At 39.3% G+C, this 19,890-nt stretch overlaps 1 protein-coding gene across 5 annotated transcripts in view; it reads left to right on the forward strand.

The window, feature by feature from the left end:
- Positions 1-19,890, forward strand: part of cnih3 (cornichon family AMPA receptor auxiliary protein 3) — a 121,052-nt gene that overhangs the window by 82,737 nt on the left and 18,425 nt on the right. For 4 of the 5 annotated variants that reach the window (XM_084952273.1, XM_084952274.1, XM_084952272.1 and 1 more), the window contains exon 4: positions 18,086-18,197. In XM_084952273.1, the coding sequence (XP_084808399.1) occupies positions 18,086-18,197 (112 nt within the window). Of the gene's footprint in view, positions 1-18,085; positions 18,199-19,890 lie in introns of all 5 variants that reach the window. The other variant, XM_084952276.1, reaches the window with a different exon arrangement.

Below are 19,890 nucleotides of genomic sequence, written 5' to 3' on the forward strand. Positions count from 1 at the left end.
CTGGCTAAGCTCTAGACTGAGAACTGATGCTGGCTGGATATGACTGAGTTCCATGTAGGCTTATTGTTTTTGTAAACATGTGGCCTGTCACATGTTTACAAATGTTTACATAATTAATTGTTTGAGCAAATACAAAAGCAATTTATATGCTTGTTAGTGAAACATAGTAGGACATTCACATAAAACATTTCACACCCTTTTCCAGCTCATTCATCATTTTTGTCCACATGTCCTTGCTTTTACTTCCTGTCAATACAGCATAACTAACATTGATAAAGTGGAACTGTGTAGTTAGTTTTATTCCGAGCCCACATTTTGACGTTTGTCAAAATGACATATGTTTGGTAGCAAAGAATAAAAGTGTGAATATCCAGTCTCATCTACTGCTGAATAAATGTTCACGCAATCATTTTCTGCAGTATCAGTATAATTGAAATTCACTAAATACATTTTGCAGTGATGAGTAAAAACATAAAATATGAGGAAAATCTTTTTAAAAATCCTTCGATTGTAGTATCAACACCATATGTGTCTGCGTGTGACTTATGAAAGACAAAAAAAAATCTTTACAACTTGAACACTCAGCCATTTTTTATTACAACATGACAGATCTTGAATATGCTTTAAGTTACATACTAAGAAAATCACTACTGTTGTCTGAAAAGACAACGGAGAGGCTTGGATTTATTGTAGTTTCCAAAATATTTGGTAGTATTTCCAAGAAAATCCAATCCTTTTTTTCATAGGGAAATCTCAAAATGACAAGCAGTAATTGGAATAAACAGATGTTTCTTTTTCTCTATGTGCAGTTTTGTCTCAATGACCATTTTAATTTTTGTTCCAGCCGAAGGCAATATCGCATATGTCGCGAGTCTCAAAACTCCACCCGAGTATATGAGGGTTTTTAGAATATACAGAGGCCTGGGGCAGCTGTTCCTTGCCAACTCATGCAGAAGGAGAATTTCATCAACTCAGTTGCAGAAAGACTTCCAATTTCATGCCTATCATTCCTGCCCTTGGGGTTAAAGGGCATCAGCAGAATACTGTAGTGGGCTCAGTTTATTTAAGCTGAATAAGAGCACACTTTGATGTTTCAGCTCAAGGGGAAGTGGACTCTCAGCAGTCCAGCACTCCATGAAAACAGTTCTTGGGTTGGCCTGTCATAGTCTTGTCCTTATATTAATGATATCAGTATAAATAGTATCAATAATTTAGATTTAGTAATTCATCCAAGAGCATGTGTTTTAGATTAAAAGAAATGTATGCTGTATTGTAATGTTTTCCTTGCATTGTGATTATGCTTATATTCATGGATGATGGGATCATTTCTAAATAAAATTTTATTCTGTGCCCACTCAGTGTGTATATCCCGTCTTTAAGTGATGACATATGAACTCCAAACTACTCTGCGTTTATTAAGGCTGTTGTGTTTTTAACATGTTTTAATGCTTTATATCTTGTATTTAATCTGAACAAGCCCTAAAAACAGTCAGTGATCACTGTCGGCCTCCCTCGGTTTTTATTACCGCTATTCATTTTAAAGCTCAGTTTTTAAAACCTTACGATGTAACTACAGCCCAGCAGCAGTATATTAATGACTAACCTCATATTGTGGATGTATTATCTCAGTTGTTCTCCTGACTGAAGTTTGGTCTGTTTACAGCATCCTGCCATGCAATTGCATTTGTCCTTAACCTCACGTTAAGGACAAATAACTTTTTCCACTTGATAAAATAACTTTTATCAAGTGGAAAAAAGTTAGCGTGCATCCTCCAGCTTCACTGTGTTTATTTTATGCTAACCATAGCTGTGTAGCCACCACGTAGCACATCATTATATACCAGCTAATCCAACTTCAGTAACCCTACAAACGTCACTGCTGTTTAGTTTTCTGTCTTCATTTATGTCTGAAGTGATACCAGAGCTGTATGTTTAAAATTTTTCAGAAATCCCTCAGTCAGAACATGGTATATTATGTTTAGATGGAAACTAGCAAGCTAACTCCCTGTTAACTTCTAACTCCATTAAACTTCATAAATCCTGTTTTCATGGATGCCTGGACGTTAACCCTTTAGAGCCGGTCAGAGCGGGCACGCTCTGTTTTGCTTAACTATTTTTAAATCCCGGTAGCTCTGCAACCACGTAAGCTAGCGCAATAATTTTTTTTGCATATGAAACCGGAGGAGTTGTACTTACATCTTATGCCATCAGCTTGTCCTAGGTCACGGTTTCCTTCCACATAAAGCTTTGCAAAAACTGCATAAAAAGCGCTTGCAGCAACAAAAACATAATATTCCAGAAACACGCTTTGACGATCCGATCAGCTGTTCATAACACTTCCTACGTTGGAATAGACGTCAGCGCGAACTTTTGCATGTCCGCCATTACCTGCCCGAAACCGGAAGTGACGTCATTTTCGTGGAAATGTAGTCTTTTTTACCATCAGGGCCTCAGGGCCTATACTGGTGTTTTTAAAAGTTATGTTTGACTTTATGACTTTCTGTGTCTTTTCTGGGATGCTTAGGACTCATATTGCACTGCTGGAAATAGTTTATTTTGATGCATATGCTGCTTTTTTGCAAATTTGCAGTATAATATTTATTTTCATTTTTCCTGCAGTGTATAAAAATTGGTGTATTTCAAAAATAAAACTATGAAGACACTCAAAATAAATTTCCTGTGGTAGGAAACTACTTTGTGCAACTTTTTTGTATTTACAGTTTTGAGGGATAAGCCTCTTAAATTTCTCTAACTAGAAATATATGTTAAAAAAACAAAAACGATTTAAAATTTTTTTGTAGTTTATTGCACTTTTTTGCAATTTATGTAATTACTATGCACTTAATGAATACATATTATTAAAATCTGGGCTATAATTGTTGTATTGATGTATAGCAACTTGAAATGCTCCCAAAAATGGCTCCACACCATGTAAAAATATAATATAAGCTCTGGCGGACTTGGTTCTATGGTAGGTCTTAAAGGGTTTTAAACTTAGACAGTTTGTAACTCTCAGTGATGCCGCAGTGTTCGTTTGACTTTGGGACCTGAAGTGGAGTTTGGACTCAGAAATGGTTAATGATATCAGACTTAAAGACCAGATAGGGTTGCAGTTACATCTGTCTTTATCATGTTTTCAATCCCTACTCATTTTGTTAATTTCAGAAGTTTGATTTCTCTTTGTGTATTATTTGTTTTGTTTTTGTTTTTTTGTTTTCTGTATTTACACTTTTCTGGTTCAGCTTTATATGCATTTAATTAAATCCATACCAGCTGTTTAATATCAGCCAAATTGTCCTTTTGTGTTTATATCTGTTATTACTGTTGTACTGTTTTCTGTCTGAAACCATTGACTCGGGTCTCTAAGTTAATTTCCTTCTTTCATTCTGCTGCTACAGTTTTATCTAATTTCATCATTAAATAGCCTAGCATTGCTTTTTTGGCCTAACTGACACAATAGCCACAACTTATTTTTCCACTTACACTAGGGGATGCTAAAGTAAGAAGCTCGAAATATGACATGTAAAAGCTTTCATTTAATTAACCTGCTGGCTTTTAGCAGGCATTTCACATCTTAAGTTTAATTTACCAAATACAACTGCTAACTAGACCAGATAAAGGTTAGTGATAGTACATCCCCACCTAACAAGAGCGTTCTGAATATGGCTTTAATAATCTGAAATCTGTTTGAGAAGCTAAAATGATCCATGCAGGTCTCTGCTACATGGCATCTCACAGGGATATGAATCATTTAAAGTTAGTAAAAATATACACATGTATTTGCCAAACTTAATTACAGTTCCTTTCTCTGATGGGGTTTGAAACAGTAATTGACAACTAAGTCTTTTTTATGCTAAGCTGGGGAGGGAAAGCATCTGCAGCTAAAATAAACACCCAAAGCATCATCATCCAGAGTGAGTGGACCTAAGTAAGGTAAAGAAGAGTGTGGTGCACATAATGCTGCTGAATGTAGCAGATTGAAGAAGGATAAGGCCATATGTTTCTCAGTTGGCAAGACAGCTCCTGTACATCTGTGGTTTTCATCTACAGTCAGCTTGCTCCATGCAGACAGGGCAGCAAAGAATCATGCCTGGATCATCAAGTTACAAGTTATTTAGACAACTTTGTTGGAAAACCAGGCTTTCTGTCTTTAAGAATCAGACATATCATACAGCAACATATATATATATATATATATATATATATATATATATATATTTATAAGTTAAAAGTCTGCTTGTTTACTCTACCTGTTTAGACTACGTTACCCATGATGCACCTCTGTATTGTACTTCCAGTTGGTGTTCAGTGCGGTTCTGCACAGTTGAGAGGTGTGTTGGAGGAGTAACGTATTTACTTGCATTCCTGTGTGAATTAATACTGTGTGCGTGCTTACCATGTGAGTATTGTAAGATGAGAGTGATGCTTGTTTAACTTTATCTGTGTTATTTGTTAAGTAAGAAGCTAGTCCCGCTGCTATTGCTAAGATGCAGTTTTTTGGCCTATTACAGGCAGCCTTGGTTTCAGCCCATATTTCATTTCATATATGACTTACTGTCAAGCATTGTAGTTGTAGGTGGATGTAACTTTTTACTATGGTTATTATCTGAATAGTTGTAAGTTATAGACGTCCTGTTTGCCTATGTATATACAGGCCGGAAATTCAGTTATGGTCTTAGGCTGCCAGATTGTATAACATTAGCTGGAAACCCACAGTATGGTATAAGTAGTATACGGTTATCCATAGTGGTTAATACACCTATTTGTTCTTTCTGTTTACAGATGACCACACACACATACACACACTCACACCCCTTTTACCTACATTTGAATATTGTAATTCAATCACATCCCTACCAACGCTGTTCATCCTGTTGATGCCATCTGCCACCTCCTTATTAAAGTTATTTGAACTACATCACTGTGGAGTACCATTCCTTCTGTCCGAGGACGACTCAGTTGAAGCGTGATCGGCAATCAGTGCAAACATATATTACATATATATATAGAGAGAGAGCAGGGCGATATGACCAAAAATATTTATCATGATATACATTTGAAAATTTGTGATAACGATATAACTGACGATATAATTGACACTAGACAAAATACTTTACAACTCCACAACTTTATTAGTGCAAAAAAAAACCCGTCAATGTATTTTCACTTAAACAAGCAGCTGTTTTTTTTGTGCATTAAAGTTATATAAAAATTTAACAGTGCAAATGCAAATTCCTTGCTGACAGTTTAACCAAAAGGCATTTCCAGTGGAAATTGGCCGTATCCTCAGCATAACCATGTATAATATCCACAAAACTTAAAAAGAGGTTATACACACACAATACAATACGGGGCGACCGTGGAACAGGGGGTTGGGAAGCACATCTCTAACCGGAAGGTCGCCTCGCTTCTGTCAGTCTGCCCCAGGGCAGCTGTGGCTACAACTGTAGCTTGCCTCCACCAGTGTGTGAATGCGAGAGTGAATGAATAGTGGCATTGTAAAGCGCTTTGGGTGCCTTGAAAAGTGCTATATAAATCCAATCCATTATTATTATTATTATTATTATTAATACGGTAATATTATGTTGAAGCACAGTATGTATCACTCCGCGAGGCTCCTGCCTACCATAGCCGTAATGCTCCGACAAGCTATCAAGTGGTGGGGGTTCATAGCTTAGCAAAGTCAACTAAAACATTTGACAGATTTTCAAGCACCGTGTACCACATAAAATCGTTTCGAGGTCAGTACCAGAATTCCTATATAAGGCACACGGGATTATATGGGACACTGTCAATTTTCAGAAAAATCAAAGGATTGATTTTAAGTGTGCCGTATTTTCCAAAAAACATGGTAATAACGACGGCCCGCTAGCATGCTCTACCAAAAATAGTGTCTGTGAAGGTTCTCAGTCATCCAGGTCATCGTAGTCAAAGGAGCTTGCAAAGAAAAGCGTCTGGACTTCTTTAAGTTTACTTGAAGACGTTTCACCTCTCATCCGAGAAGCTTCTTCAGTTCTAAGGTCAAATGGTGGAGAGTCCCAGATATAAACCTAGTGGGAGTATCCCCCCACAGAGGGACAAAAGGACCCCCTGATGATCTTCTAATCGCCTGAGCCAAGGTGTGAAACTGGGTGTGGGTCCCAATCAGCCAGAGTTTCGGGTGTGTTCATTGTGAAACCTGGCCCCACCTTATCATGCGAATTCCTGAGGTCAGATGGCCCAGGATGTGAGTGGATGTGAGTTTTGACAAAACGCCAAAACACAGACTTAACAATGTGGTGTATGCTGTACAGTGCAGCAAGGAATGCCCAGACCTCTACATTGGAGAGACCAAACAGCCACTTCACAAGCGCATGGCACAACACAGAAGAGCCACCTCCACAGGACAAGACTCAGCAGTCCATCTGCATCTTAAGGATAAAGGACACTCTTTCGAGGATGCCAATGTTCACATTTTGGACAGAGAGGACAGATGGTTTGAAAGAGGAGTGAAAGAAGCCATCTATGTCCACTTTGAGCGACCATCTTTGAACAGAGGCGGGGGTTTACGACACCAACTCTCTGCCATCTATAATCCAGTTTTGAGATCCCTTCCCAGACGCCTTAACGCCCACTCACATCCTGGGCCATCTGACCTCAGGAATTCGCATGATAAGGTGGGGCCAGGTTTCACAATGAACACACCCGAAACTCTGGCTGATTGGGACCCACACCCAGTTTCACACCTTGGCTCAGGCGATTAGAAGATCATCAGGGGGTCCTTTTGTCCCTCTGTGGGGGGATACTCCCACTAGGTTTATATCTGGGACTCTCCACCATTTGACCTTAGAACTGAAGAAGCTTCTCGGATGAGAGGTGAAACGTCTTCAAGTAAACTTAAAGAAGTCCAGACACTTTTCTTTGTAAGCTCCTTTGACTACCAAAAATAGTGCTTTGTTGTGTATCTGACGGACGAAAGCTAAACCAGCTCCACACCACTGAAGTTGCAGCATTTTTACAAACCAATTCTGGTTCATCCGTTTCATTCAACGATCCGCTTTCACCCTTCTCATTCTCCATCGCCGCCATGTGCGCATGTGCGTTTTACCCATATTCTATCACAATATTTCATTTTCTTATCGTTGCCCAACATCATACCGGTATTACCGTGAACGGTATGATATGGCCCAGCCCTATGTATATATATGTATGTATGTATATATATATATATATATATATAAAATGTGTATATGTATATGTGTGTGTGTGTGTGTGTGTGTGTGTGTGTGTGTGTGTGTGTGTGTGCCTTAATGAAAATATGAAAAGGACCCTTCACATTAAAACTTTGCTCTCACGTAGGCCAACCTTACATTGACTGGAAAATGAAGGAGCGTGTGTGTCTGTGTGTTTTCAGAATAATATATGCTTATTTTTTTCTATTTGCTTCTTGGATGGGCCGCCAACTATACTATACTATATGGTCATATTCCGAAAATGGCATCTGGATAATCCAACCCAGCTGAACATGGGTCTCTTTATCATAGTTCAGTGTTATGGAAGCAGTTTTATGCCACAATTGTGCTTTTATTACATATTGTGCAACAGTAGAGGGAGAACGAGAGCTTGCAGAGATGATTCGGCACTGTTCATACAAGCTTTTTCATACTGGTTTCATCATATGAATCCAGGAATGAATGCATCTGGACTGGAGAACATCTCTATGGATTGTATTGTGAGGAAAAAAAGAAAAGTGTAAATTTCTTCAATGGAGGAGTCAGAAATGGCCCTGTTCTTACATAGCACTTTTCTACTCTACCTGAGCACTCAAAACACTTTATTTAACACATTCACACAAGCGCTTTTTTAATGCTTTTTCTGTGTGAGTGCTTTACATCTAACAATCACACACTGATGGAAGCGTGAGAGAGTAACTTGGGGTTATTATCCTGCCTGCATGCAAACTGGAGCAGTCAGGGATTGAGCCATCAACCTTTATCATTAGTTATATATTATGCACTACCTCCAGAGCTACAGCCACCCCACTGTACAAGTGCCCCAAGTGGGCACAAATGAATAAGCTACTGTTAAGTAGAATTTGTGCTATTTCACCATTCAAAAATGTATACATAGTTATGTAGGTTTGTAGAGAAATTGAGCAAATTGAGCTGTGTTTATTCAAAAATTTAATGTGTCCTACTAAAAATCCCAAATATGTCATGAATGACAAAAAGCAGCATGAAAGGTAGCTGGGGGAAGCAAATGGTTAGCTTTGTGTTCTGCATTAAAATGAAATATCAAAATATTTAATAATAAATATCACTAATTAAAAGAGTTTTGGTTAATCAAGCAATGGTTTTAGCCATACACCAGTTTCCCCTGGTTCAGTTTCCATAGCTGCATGCTGTCTTCAGCAATCCCTTGGTTTTATTATGCCCATTAAATAATCATCTGGCTCTGTCAGGACTTGCGTATACAGGGAGTGCAGAATTATTAGGCAAATGAGTATTTTGTCCACTTCATCCTCTTCATGCATGTTGTCTTACTCCAAGCTGTATAGGCTCGAAAGCCTACTACCAATTAAGCATATTAGGTGATGTGCATCGCTGTAATGAGAAGGGGTGTGGTCTAATGATATCAACACCCTATATCAGGTGTGCATAATTATTAGGCAACGTCCTTTCCTTTGGCAAAATGGGTCAAAAGGACTTGACGGGCTCAGAAAAGTCAAAAATAGTGAGATATCTTGCAGAGGGATGCAGCAGTCTCAAAATTGCAAAGCTTCTGAAGCGTGATCATCGAACAATCAAGCGTTTCATTCAAAATAGTCAACAGGGTCGCAAGAAGCGTGTGGAAAAACCAAGGCGCAAAATAACTGCCCATGAACTGACAAAAGTCAAGCGTGCAGCTGCCAAGATGCCACTTGCCACCAGTTTGGCCATATTTCAGAGCTGCAACATCACTGGAGTGCCCAAAAACACAAGGTGTGCAATACTCAGAGACATGGCCAAGGTAAGAAAGGCTGAAAGACGACCACCACTGAACAAGACACACAAGCTGAAACGTCAAGACTGGGCCAAGAAATATCTCAAGACTGATTTTTCTAAGGTTTTATGGACTGATGAAATGAGAGTGAGTCTTGATGGGCCAGATGGATGGGCCCGTGGCTGGATTGGTAAAGGGCAGAGAGCTCCAGTCTGACTCAGACGCCAGCAAGGTGGAGGTGGAGTACTGGTTTGGGCTGGTATCATCAAAGATGAGCTTGTGGGGCCTTTTCGGGTTGAGGATGGAGTCAAGCTCAACTCCCAGTCCTACTGCCAGTTTCTGGAAGACACCTTCTTCAAGCAGTGGTACAGGAAGAAGTCTGCATCCTTCAAGAAAAACATGATTTTCATGCAGGACAATGCTCCATCACACGCGTCCAAGTACTCCACAGCGTGGCTGGCAAGAAAGGGTATAACAGAAGAAAAACTAATGACATGGCCACCTTGTTCACCTGATCTGAACCCCATTGAGAACCTGTGGTCCATCATCAAATGTGAGATTTACAAGGAGGGACAACAGTACACCTCTCTGAACAGTGTCTGGGAGGCTGTGGTTGCTGCTGCACGCAATGTTGATGGTGAACAGATCAAAACACTGACAGAATCCATGGATGGCAGGCTTTTGAGTGTCCTTGCAAAGAAAGGTGGCTATATTGGTCGCTGATTTGTTTTTGTTTTGTTTTTGAATGTCAGAAATGTATATTTGTGAATGTGGAGATGTTATATTTGTTTCACTGGTAAAAATAAATAATTGAAATGGGTATATATTTGTTTGTTGTTAAGTTGCCTAATATTTATGCACAGTAATAGTCACCTGCACACACAGATATCCCCCTAAAATAGCTAAAACTAAAAACAAACTAAAAACTACTTCCAAAAACATTCAGCTTTGCTATTAATGAGTTTTTTGGGTTCATTGAGAACATGGTTGTTGTTCAATAATAAAATTATTCCTCAAAAATACAACTTGCCTAATAATTCTGCACTCCCTGTATACAGTTGCAAGATCATGTAGACTGCCTGAGAGTCTGTTCACTGTTCCACTAAATCTGATAACCCTTTTGATATGATCATGGTTCTGTATCACTCCTTTCATTCTGTTTCTGAAGATGGAAGTGTAGCTCTTGGCTCCCCTAATCTCTGTCCCCGTTAAACATTTTACTAATGAGTTTTTGCCTCTAATCTCTAGATTCAATGAACATTATGTATTTTGTAAATTATGGTGCCCATCAGTATTGAAGCTCTTTACCTCACAGTGGAAAGCATCTTGAGGCAACTGTTATTGTAATTTGATTGTGTAAAAAATAAACCTGTATTGGATTGGCTTTAAAGCATTCCCTTCTGGATGATAAAGTAGAGTGTGCTTTATTGTGCCATTATTGCATGCTATTCCATGCCCATGATGACTGATTTTAAAAAGCTAACATGGCAACAGCTAAATCTTTCTGCTTCAGTCTTTTTGCTAACAGATGGGTGTTGCTGCGGTGGCTACATCCATCTTTTATATAAAGTCAAATATCAAAGAGTGAAACAGAACACAAACAATATAAGAATGTGATATGGTGAAAGGAACATCAGAGTCAGGAGCTGTTTTCAACCCACCTACCTAGATCAGATGGTTGAACTCAGTCACTGCATCAAAGTCCAGTCAGTGAGTAAATCCCCGCATTGAAGTGCACTGTTCTGTGTGCTTTCAGACAGTCTGCTCAGCATAGTCAGGCGGGTGACAAACTAGGCATCAGCATGACTGAGGTGATATGAAGAGTGGTGATACTTGCTCAGCTTCATCGCTTCCCTCTCGTTCTCATGTCTTTTATCCTCTGATTTATTTCCCTTATTAGCTGTGGGTGTTGCTCTGTGACCTGGCATTCTTACCCTGCATCCCTCAATGGGACTGCCTGAAAAGACACATTTTCTAAAAGCTGTTGTGAGCGAGCACACTCCATGGCAGGTGGCCTCACTAATTGGACAAGGAGAGGTTGAGGGCGAGTTTGAGACAGCCCTGACAGGCTCCACTTGGGTTCTGAAAGAAGCGTGGGCAGGAGTTTGCATTTACCACATTGGATGGCAAAATGCAGTAAGGCGTCTGGGAGCTATTTGCCTCAGCGTAGGGGTAATGAGAGGGAAAAGGCGCCTGTAAGAAAATAGGCTGTTTTCCGGACAAAGTGACAGTGGATGGAAATACAATGGCTGGAGACACAAGATGAATGTGTTTCTTACAAATGTCCACTCTAATATAATGACATCATGAGGTCTTATTAAGGCCCTGGGCCACCACATTGTATCAGAGCAGAGTTTCAGCTTCTCTCCACCTTGTCATGGTTTCTCCAAGTTTCTTAAACCAGAGAAGAGCGGCTCGCCATTCTTCCCAAAGATATTTGGTAATTTGATGTGAACAGTGAACTCATCTTCCCAAAGTCCTCCATAGGTGTTTTGATTCATTCTCATCAAAGCATTTACTGACAGTTGTACCCTGGGAATGGGTGCCATTTTAAGAGCCCACTCCCAATCAGAATAGTAATGATTCATCACAGGATAAAGGTCACTGATTAGTATTGATTTGCAGTAATACTTACTTCTAAGAGGACAAGTACAATACAGAAAAATAATGCAGAAATAAACAGCTGGAGCGATGGCAAGAACTACCACTACCACCTTTGCTATAATACTCGTATCACAACCTACAACATAGTTTATCACCACAACTAAGTAGTGGTGTTCACTCAAGTGGTGTCTTTACGAAAAGTTGTTCATGTGCTGGAAAGTTAATAAATAAAATCCAATTGTTTGGCCAGCGTGTTAACTTTTCCCTGATTTTTAGGTCCTCATTTTTAGGTCTGTTACTAATAAGCTAACATAAACTAATGTAAGTCTATTGACCACAATCAACCAACTAACCCACTGATATAAGATGGCACTATACATGTTTTAAAAACTTTAAGCCCTTATATCCTAAATCCAGCTCCACAGACAGAGTTACATCACTGTTAGTTTTTGAGAGCAGGGCTCCATGATGTAACTTTGCCTTTATACATGTAGTGTTTCACGTCCACTTTAAAGCTTTACAAAAAAAAACCCCACTAACTGTGATTATTCCTATAACATTTTTCTATCATTCTTTTTTAATCCCTTGATTCTTTTACACAATCAATATAACACAAGGGTCGGCAACCCTGGGCACGCGTGCCACAGCTGACACGCGTGCCCAGGGTTGCCGACTGGGTTAACTGATGGCACGCACGACACGCAGTGAATTAATCTGAGAAGGTGCATTAAAAAATAAATGGCCGGGCCAGCGGTGCACATCGCAAATTAGCTCGCATAGACACATTAGTTGTGCCGCTTCTTAATGACGGTATCTTAGCTAACAAACCCAACTACCAGATTCAACTTGTAATTGGCTAAAAATAACTTTTTAGCCTACCGATGAGAGGGATGTTGCTAGCTGGCAGTTTTTTCAAGCAACGTTGAAATTTCTAGATTCCGGCCTTCAAATGCTTCAGGAGCTGTCCGCTCAGCGCAGCATCAGCACCACGGAAATACACGGATACATCCGTAGACTCGAGACTGATCAAACCAAATTCAAATTTTATTTGTCACACACACAACCATACACAGTATGACATGAGGTGAAATGCTTGTAGCTGTGCAATGCAATGCCCGACCATTAAATGACAGTGGTTTTAGAGTATTTACAATTTACAGGTTATACAAAATTTACAGATTTAACTTAGAAATTTACAGTAAAAAAAATGTGCAAATAGCAGAAAGAGATTATAAATTATAGGAAGTGTGCAAAAACCAGAGTGCGTGTGGTGATGTGATGTGTGTGAAAGTCCAGTCTTATAGTGATGTGATGTGTGTGGGAGAGTCCAGTCCTGAAACCAGAAAGCTTTAATGAGCAGCTGGGTTTGTCTCACATTAACTGGCTGGACAAAGAGGACATCAAAATGCAGCTGATTGAACTGAAAAGCTCGACTCTGTGGGGGTCAAAGTTTGCAGAACTACGAACGCAGCTGGAATCCATAGCTGTGCGTGTTCATGGAGCTTGCATTTTCACCTGCTGGACATCACTACCTGACAAGTTTAACTGTCTTCAGAACATTGCAGAGGACTTATTGACAGTATTTGGCTCTACATATCTGTGTGAGCAGATTTTCTCTCACATGAGTGTCCTCAGGTAGCCGTCTGAATGCTGGACACTCGGAGACCTGTGTCTCTGAGTGGGAGACCAGAGATCACATTAACACGTGTATCGCTGTATTAACAAACATGCCATATTGGCCCAGTTTATTTTTCTTATCATTGTTGTGAGGAGACCATAAATAGCATTTGCATTTTCTGTTGTACAGTTAATTTGCTGTTATGGAGTTCTTGTTATGGATAAAAAAGTGTCTTTTTTTGTTTCAGAATAGCTGATAACTATTCACTGATAGCTACCAACATCTGCGAACAAATATAATTCTATAAAGTTGTTCTATATAGTGTGTAACTGTTAATATAGAGCGTTATTAAATGTATTGCTAATGCAATCATATGGCACATTGACTTCTGAGGAAATTTTAGATGGCACTCATCATCAGAAAGGTTGCCTACCCCTGATATAACACATTCTTTTTTCGTGGCAATTTAACCAGTTTTCTTGTGGTTCAGCAACCCTAATTTAACAGTCATTCAGTACTGACTGTTAGAAAATAAGACTGACACCTACAGAGAAAGCATGCTAAATCCTCTTTATGTATAGCTACATAGATAAATAGATAACTGCCGCTTTGATACTAGAAAAAATGTGATCAATCTGAGTTAATTTAGATCATCCTCATCCTATGTTTTTACAAGTATGTGAGGGATACTGGAGCTAAGGATAACTTTGAGAAATGAAAATCACACGGTTTATAATTATACATTCTGGGGGAGGTTTAGCTGAGTGGTAACTCCAAGGAGTGTAATTTCTGATGCAACTCTATAAAGCTGTTTTTAAGCTTTATAAATATGATGTAAATGCTGCAGCAAATTATGATGAATTCTTGACATACTAATTCAATCCAATGCAGTAGCTTTGCATATACATAGATATTCTATGTATGTATATGTAAATATAGAAAACAAACTTCGAAACCAGTGGGTGGCATCATGATGGCTAAGCATTTTGAACCTTGACATTTTCTGTTGGTTTTTTTTGGCGCTAGAAGCAGCCTTATTAGTAACAGTGGGTGGATTTATCAGTGAACTCTAGGGAGCTTGACTAGCAAGCTTGCTAGTGCAATCATTCATAAACTGTACAGTTGCAGTGCGCTGTCAACAAACACTTGCTAAATTGTTGCTTAATAGGAACTGCTAAAATACTACGATAGCATTCTCGCACACTGCAGCACAAATGTATTGGACAGGTTAGCAGCTCCAGTTAGTGGAAGGTGAGGCCTAGCAAACAGCTAGCAGCTACAGTTTCCTGTTTAAGGACACCTGTGAAACAAAGTGTCTACACCCTGAACTCCAGTAATACAAGAAAAAAATCAATCAACATACAACATATAGTTGACATGAAAGGCAACACTTCCAATATCCAGGCTAAACAAGACTACAAACGTGCTTTTTTTATGCTGTAAACCAGGGGTCCCCAATCCCAGTCCACAAGGGCCGGTGTCCCTGCAGGTTTTAGATCTCACCCTGGGTCAACACACCTGAATCACATGATTAGTTCATTACCAGGCCTCTGGAGAACTTCAAGAGGTCATTTAGCCATTTACATCAGCTGTGATGGATCAAGCACACATCTAAAACCTGCAGGGACACCGGCCCTTGCGGACTGGGATTGGGGACCCCTGCTGTAAACATTTCGAAATGGGAATCCATGGTGACTGACTCACTATTGGTGACAGCTTCAAGTGGCAATCAGAAGAAGTGCAATCCTTGGCAGCTCCACAATGGCTTCATGTTTCAGCCCTGGAGACTGATGCTTGGTTGGACATGTGTTACAGGGGTGTTGTTTCCTACCAATGGTAATGTCACATATTTCATCTTTAACTTGTGCCTGTTATATTTTAGTCACAGCAATAAACATGTTCGTGCATTTATGTATCCATTCAGTGTCATAGCACAAATGTCATGAGTGCTCTCTGCTCGGTGTGGAGGAAGCTCTACAAAGTGTTCACATGGGGGTAAAATCTAGAGCCCCATGTGAAGACTGATAAACGATGGATCAGATGGTAGTAAGGGTGGCCCCTGGGCTCCACAGCTAGAGAAACAGATCTCCAGTCCCTGCCAGGCAGTCCCAGATGGGTTTTCAGTCAACACATACACAGACACACAGAGCTTCAGAAAGATATAGTTTGATACCCATTAGCATGTAATTTGATTGCATATGCTCCAACACACACATTTTTTTTATATGTGCCTGTGAAGACATCCGATGGCTGATGAATAATGTGTTCTCAAGCGTACCCTAATGTTAACCATCACAACTCTATATCTGAATCCTAATTCTAAACAAGACTCAACCCTTGAATAGCAGTCTGGGTGCATAGCGAACGTAAAAATGGTGGCAATAGTCTTGATTTTTTTTTTTTTCAATTCAATTCAGTTTTATTTAAACAGCACTGAATCACAACATCAGTCGCCTCAAGGCACTTTTTATATTGTAAGGTAGACCCTACAATAATATATATACAGAGAGTGAGCAAGCACTTCGGCGACAGAGGGAAGGAAAAACTCCCTCTGTGATATGGGTCAGTGTGTAGTTCATAAACCTCACTGAGGCATACAAACAAACTCTTTCTGTATTGTGAACACATTCACTGAATGCAAATTAATCACAGCAGAGTTGCCAACACTTTATAATGGGTTTAATAATTATCGCTATTTGCATTTCTCGTTATTTTTCTGCATTTCCATTCTGAGCCATGAAATAAATTATAAAGCTGTAACAGATTCATGTATGTGGTTGCAGTAATGGCAATATCAGTAGTAAGCTCTATGCACTTATGATTGTGAAAAAGCAGAAGCTACCATCACAGCAGGAAGCTCCACAGAGTTGTCATTGCTTCCCTTTCTGACATTGGCCCAGAGGGGATTTCTGTCTCTGGCTGGAATTGAACCAACTACCTTTTATTTGTAATGCAAATGGGTAAACCACTATACTATGTGGTCACCAAGTTGGATGTGACAGCACACAATAAAAAAAATAGTAGTTTATTAAGATGACAAATTCCTAAACAGCTGTTCATACAAATATGGCTGACTCCTCAGCTGACCTTGACTGAATAGTTTGTGATCAGACCATTTGATTTAACTCTTTTGTTTGTCTGAATGCCCATTTGTAAGAATGTAAACAGCTGCTGCAGTGCCTGGTTGTTGTTTTTTTCAGCTGTAGACGTTAGAAGGTCAACTAAATGTGTGTTGTCACCTGAAACTATTTTTGTGCAGTTTTTTAAGAAGGTATGATGTCGCCACTTTAGCAGCCAACAGGGTGTTCTAGTAAGAAAAAGAAATTAAAAACAAACAGACCAAAGAAAAGACTTGTTCACACTATCATGGCTACTGGTTTCTAGTGGGATTCCCCCAGTAGAAAACTGCAGATCTGAGTTTTATACTTATCCAACCTTATCCAGAAAGAGAGCTCTTTCTTAAGTTTGATCCCAAACAAATCTTCCAGCATGTAGAACGCCCTCCTGATGTTACCTGTAGTTTTCCTCTTGTGGTCAAATTCCTGTTTGCCCAGATATTTACACATTTGTACGCACAAAAAAAACATTTAAATACCTTTGAGAGTATTCAGAATTACACATAATATATTTTATACATTTGTTCATCTGAGTTTACTCTTGTTTTACAATTTTGCGACCAGTGTCACGCCATTAAACAAGGCCTTTAGGTTCATTAAAATCCTTTTAAACATTGAGAGAACAGGAAAAAAGTTTTAAGTGCTTAGTTTTCCTGCGTGTCTTCTGCGCTGATGGACTGTGTTTATACTGTCATCTGTGCTGTCAACCAACATGAATTAAGGATTTGAACAAGAGGGCTGCTGTTCAGCTCAGTGTCACTCTTTGTATTTTAATACGTTGTTATCCCAGGTGGGAGCGGAGTGTGTGTGTCTGTGTTGTTGTCAATGTACAACATGAATGCTGCATTGGCATGTGCATTGTGCATTGTGTGGAGCATCCCTTCCCAATGTGTGAACTCGAATCGATATATTTAGGTTTTGTCTTATGCAGCATATTTCTGGTCTCCTGCACTTAAAGAGGTATTCAATGTAAATGTGTTTCTCCTTTATTAGGAAACGTGTAGCCGTCTGAATAATGCATCCTGAACACTGCCTCTTTATGGCAGCGTACTGAGCAATGTTCAAGGCCAGGCGGTTTTGAATTCATCGCCCTGTATGCTGTTAAATATACATGAAAAGTGAAGTGGCTTTCTTTGTGAATTACATTTCGTAAAGTGGTAAAAAGCTGCCACTGATTTCAGTGGACAAAAATACTGGGTATTCAGGTGTTCACAGGGATTTGCATGACAAGCAATTTTAGCCATGCTGGTTGCACGCCAACTCCTTTGGCAGGCAAATATATATCTGTTTAGTTTGACCTAAAGTAACTTAAGTAAAGTAAAGATACTTTGACATGTTAATATTTAAAAGGAAATGTATATGTATTTTAATATTTAACAAATATGACAATAACAATAACAACGAAGCTCTGCCATCAATATGAAATAACCATTATGACGCAAAGCTCTCCGTATTATGAATTGGGGCATTTGGCCATTTGAATTGCATATAAGCAGATTTTTAATGGGTAAATATATGTTGGGTTAAGGATTTAAATGCTAACAATGAAGTGTTTTCCTGCACTGTTGGGAATTAAAATGATAATGTGGCATCTGCTCACCAACTGCCATTGTGTTTAATTAAATATAGTTCTGGACTATCACTCAGTCCTTGTCTTAAAGCAAATGCCACTCACCCAATATCTGATAACAATGGTCCCAAATAATGCAACAAGGAGACATAAGCCTGCTGAAAAGGTCTCTAACTTTAGCAATCGATTTTTCTCCTATTTCTCTCTGTCCTGTAGCTGGTGCTGCCAGAGTACTCCATCCATGTGTTGTTCTGCATCATGTTCCTGTGTGCTCAGGAGTGGCTGACTGTGGGGCTCAACATTCCCCTGCTCTTCTACAACACGTGGAGGTAACTATCCAATCCATCGTCCCGTGTGTATCTGTGTGAATGTGTACACTTTGCCCTGATTTTTCAGATGGCATCTTATTGGCTGAGGTTGTTTTCACCCAAAGACATTTGCATTCAAAGATGAGGCTTATGATTCAGATATTTTATTTTATTTATAAGAAAATCTGTTAGCAAGAGACTCAAGCAATGAATTTTTCACCTAACATATACAATATATGTAGCCAGACATTAATGTTTTATTTCAGCACTATTTGAAGTGAATCCCTTATCCCGCTGTTATAAATACTTACTACTGCACAATATATGTATAAATCCTGAGATGGAAACAGTAACCAACAGATGTACTTTTTCTGTCATTTGAGCAAAAGTTCTCTGTAAACTACTTATACCGAGCCTTTAAAGAGAACTAAATCAATGATAACTGTATTGCGCAATAGTGGCAATACAACATGAATAAAAATGCTACTTAATGCTATAAACCTCTTTTATGTTAATGCACAATTTTCAATCATTGCTTAAGAAGAAGTCTTATAGTTTACTACTTTAATTCTAGAACCCTTTTTTCTGTCTGGATGTACTCAAAGTACTTCACTGCAGATGTCTTTGTGAAGCGTTTGGGCAGTTTTAAATCTCCTATCTAACGAATGTCATAAGATCTATAACTTTGCTTAAATGGTCACCAGGGATATTAAAAAAAATACATATACAGGGTTTTCAAAACCTGACTGCTTATTAACAGCTCAGTACAGAGTGCCAGTTCATCCTACCAGAGCCGAATAAATGCCATGCAAATTCACATTACGAATACATTTATCCAAGAAAAATTAAAAGTAAACTTACCTCTTATTATTATGGTAAGGGATGATAGCAAGTAGATGTGGCCTTGACCACACAGTTAAAACTACCTTGAACCACAACTCCATACCCCAAAAATCTTAAACAACAGTCAAACAGTTAACAATGATCTGAAACCAAATCGTGTTCTGTTGTTTGACTTTTGTGGTAATCACAGTTTGTCTATAATGAACGCCACATTCAAAAATAAGAGTATTCATAAGTGCACGTGGCACCAGGAGAACCTAAGCTTAAGGTTAATGATCGAGTTTGTAATTGTATTGTCAGATCTTCACGCATATGTTCTAGACACGTGAGTGAAGAGAGGAGCAGAGGTGTCAGCTGCAGGGGAGCATACTGGACAGGGCTGACACATCCAGATGTGAATAGTGAGGATGTGCTGGCCCCGGTCCGCAGGATCTTCAACTCCCACCTCTGATAGAACTTTGAAAGCATTCTGACAGAGGCTTGGTACGTTGAGTCTGAATGGACCATCTTCAGCACCTCTATTGCAGAGGTGACTTGAGGCTGTATGTTATGCTCCATGTTTTGGCTGTAATCTCCAGATGGTGGACACTGGAGGTGAAGAGAGCTGTCAAGCCAGAGATGGTGCCTCTGGATTGGCAGACTGAGGTGGTGGTTCCCCTCTTCAAGAAGGGGGATTGGAGAGCATGTTTCAACTTTAAGTGTATCATACTTCTCAGCTTGACTGGGAAAGTCTATGCTAGGGTACAGGTGAGGAGAGTCCATCTGTTAGTTGAACCAGCAATTCTGGAAGAACAATGCATGCTGGTCATTAAACACTGCACCAGTTCTTCATCCTGTGTAGGATATTTCAGGGTGCTTGGGAGTTTGCCT

The sequence above is a fragment of the Perissodus microlepis genome, chromosome 15 (assembly GCF_051167445.1).
Source record: "Perissodus microlepis isolate ML-2025 ecotype Zambia chromosome 15, ASM5116744v1, whole genome shotgun sequence".
Classification (NCBI taxonomy): Eukaryota; Metazoa; Chordata; class Actinopteri; order Cichliformes; family Cichlidae; genus Perissodus; species Perissodus microlepis.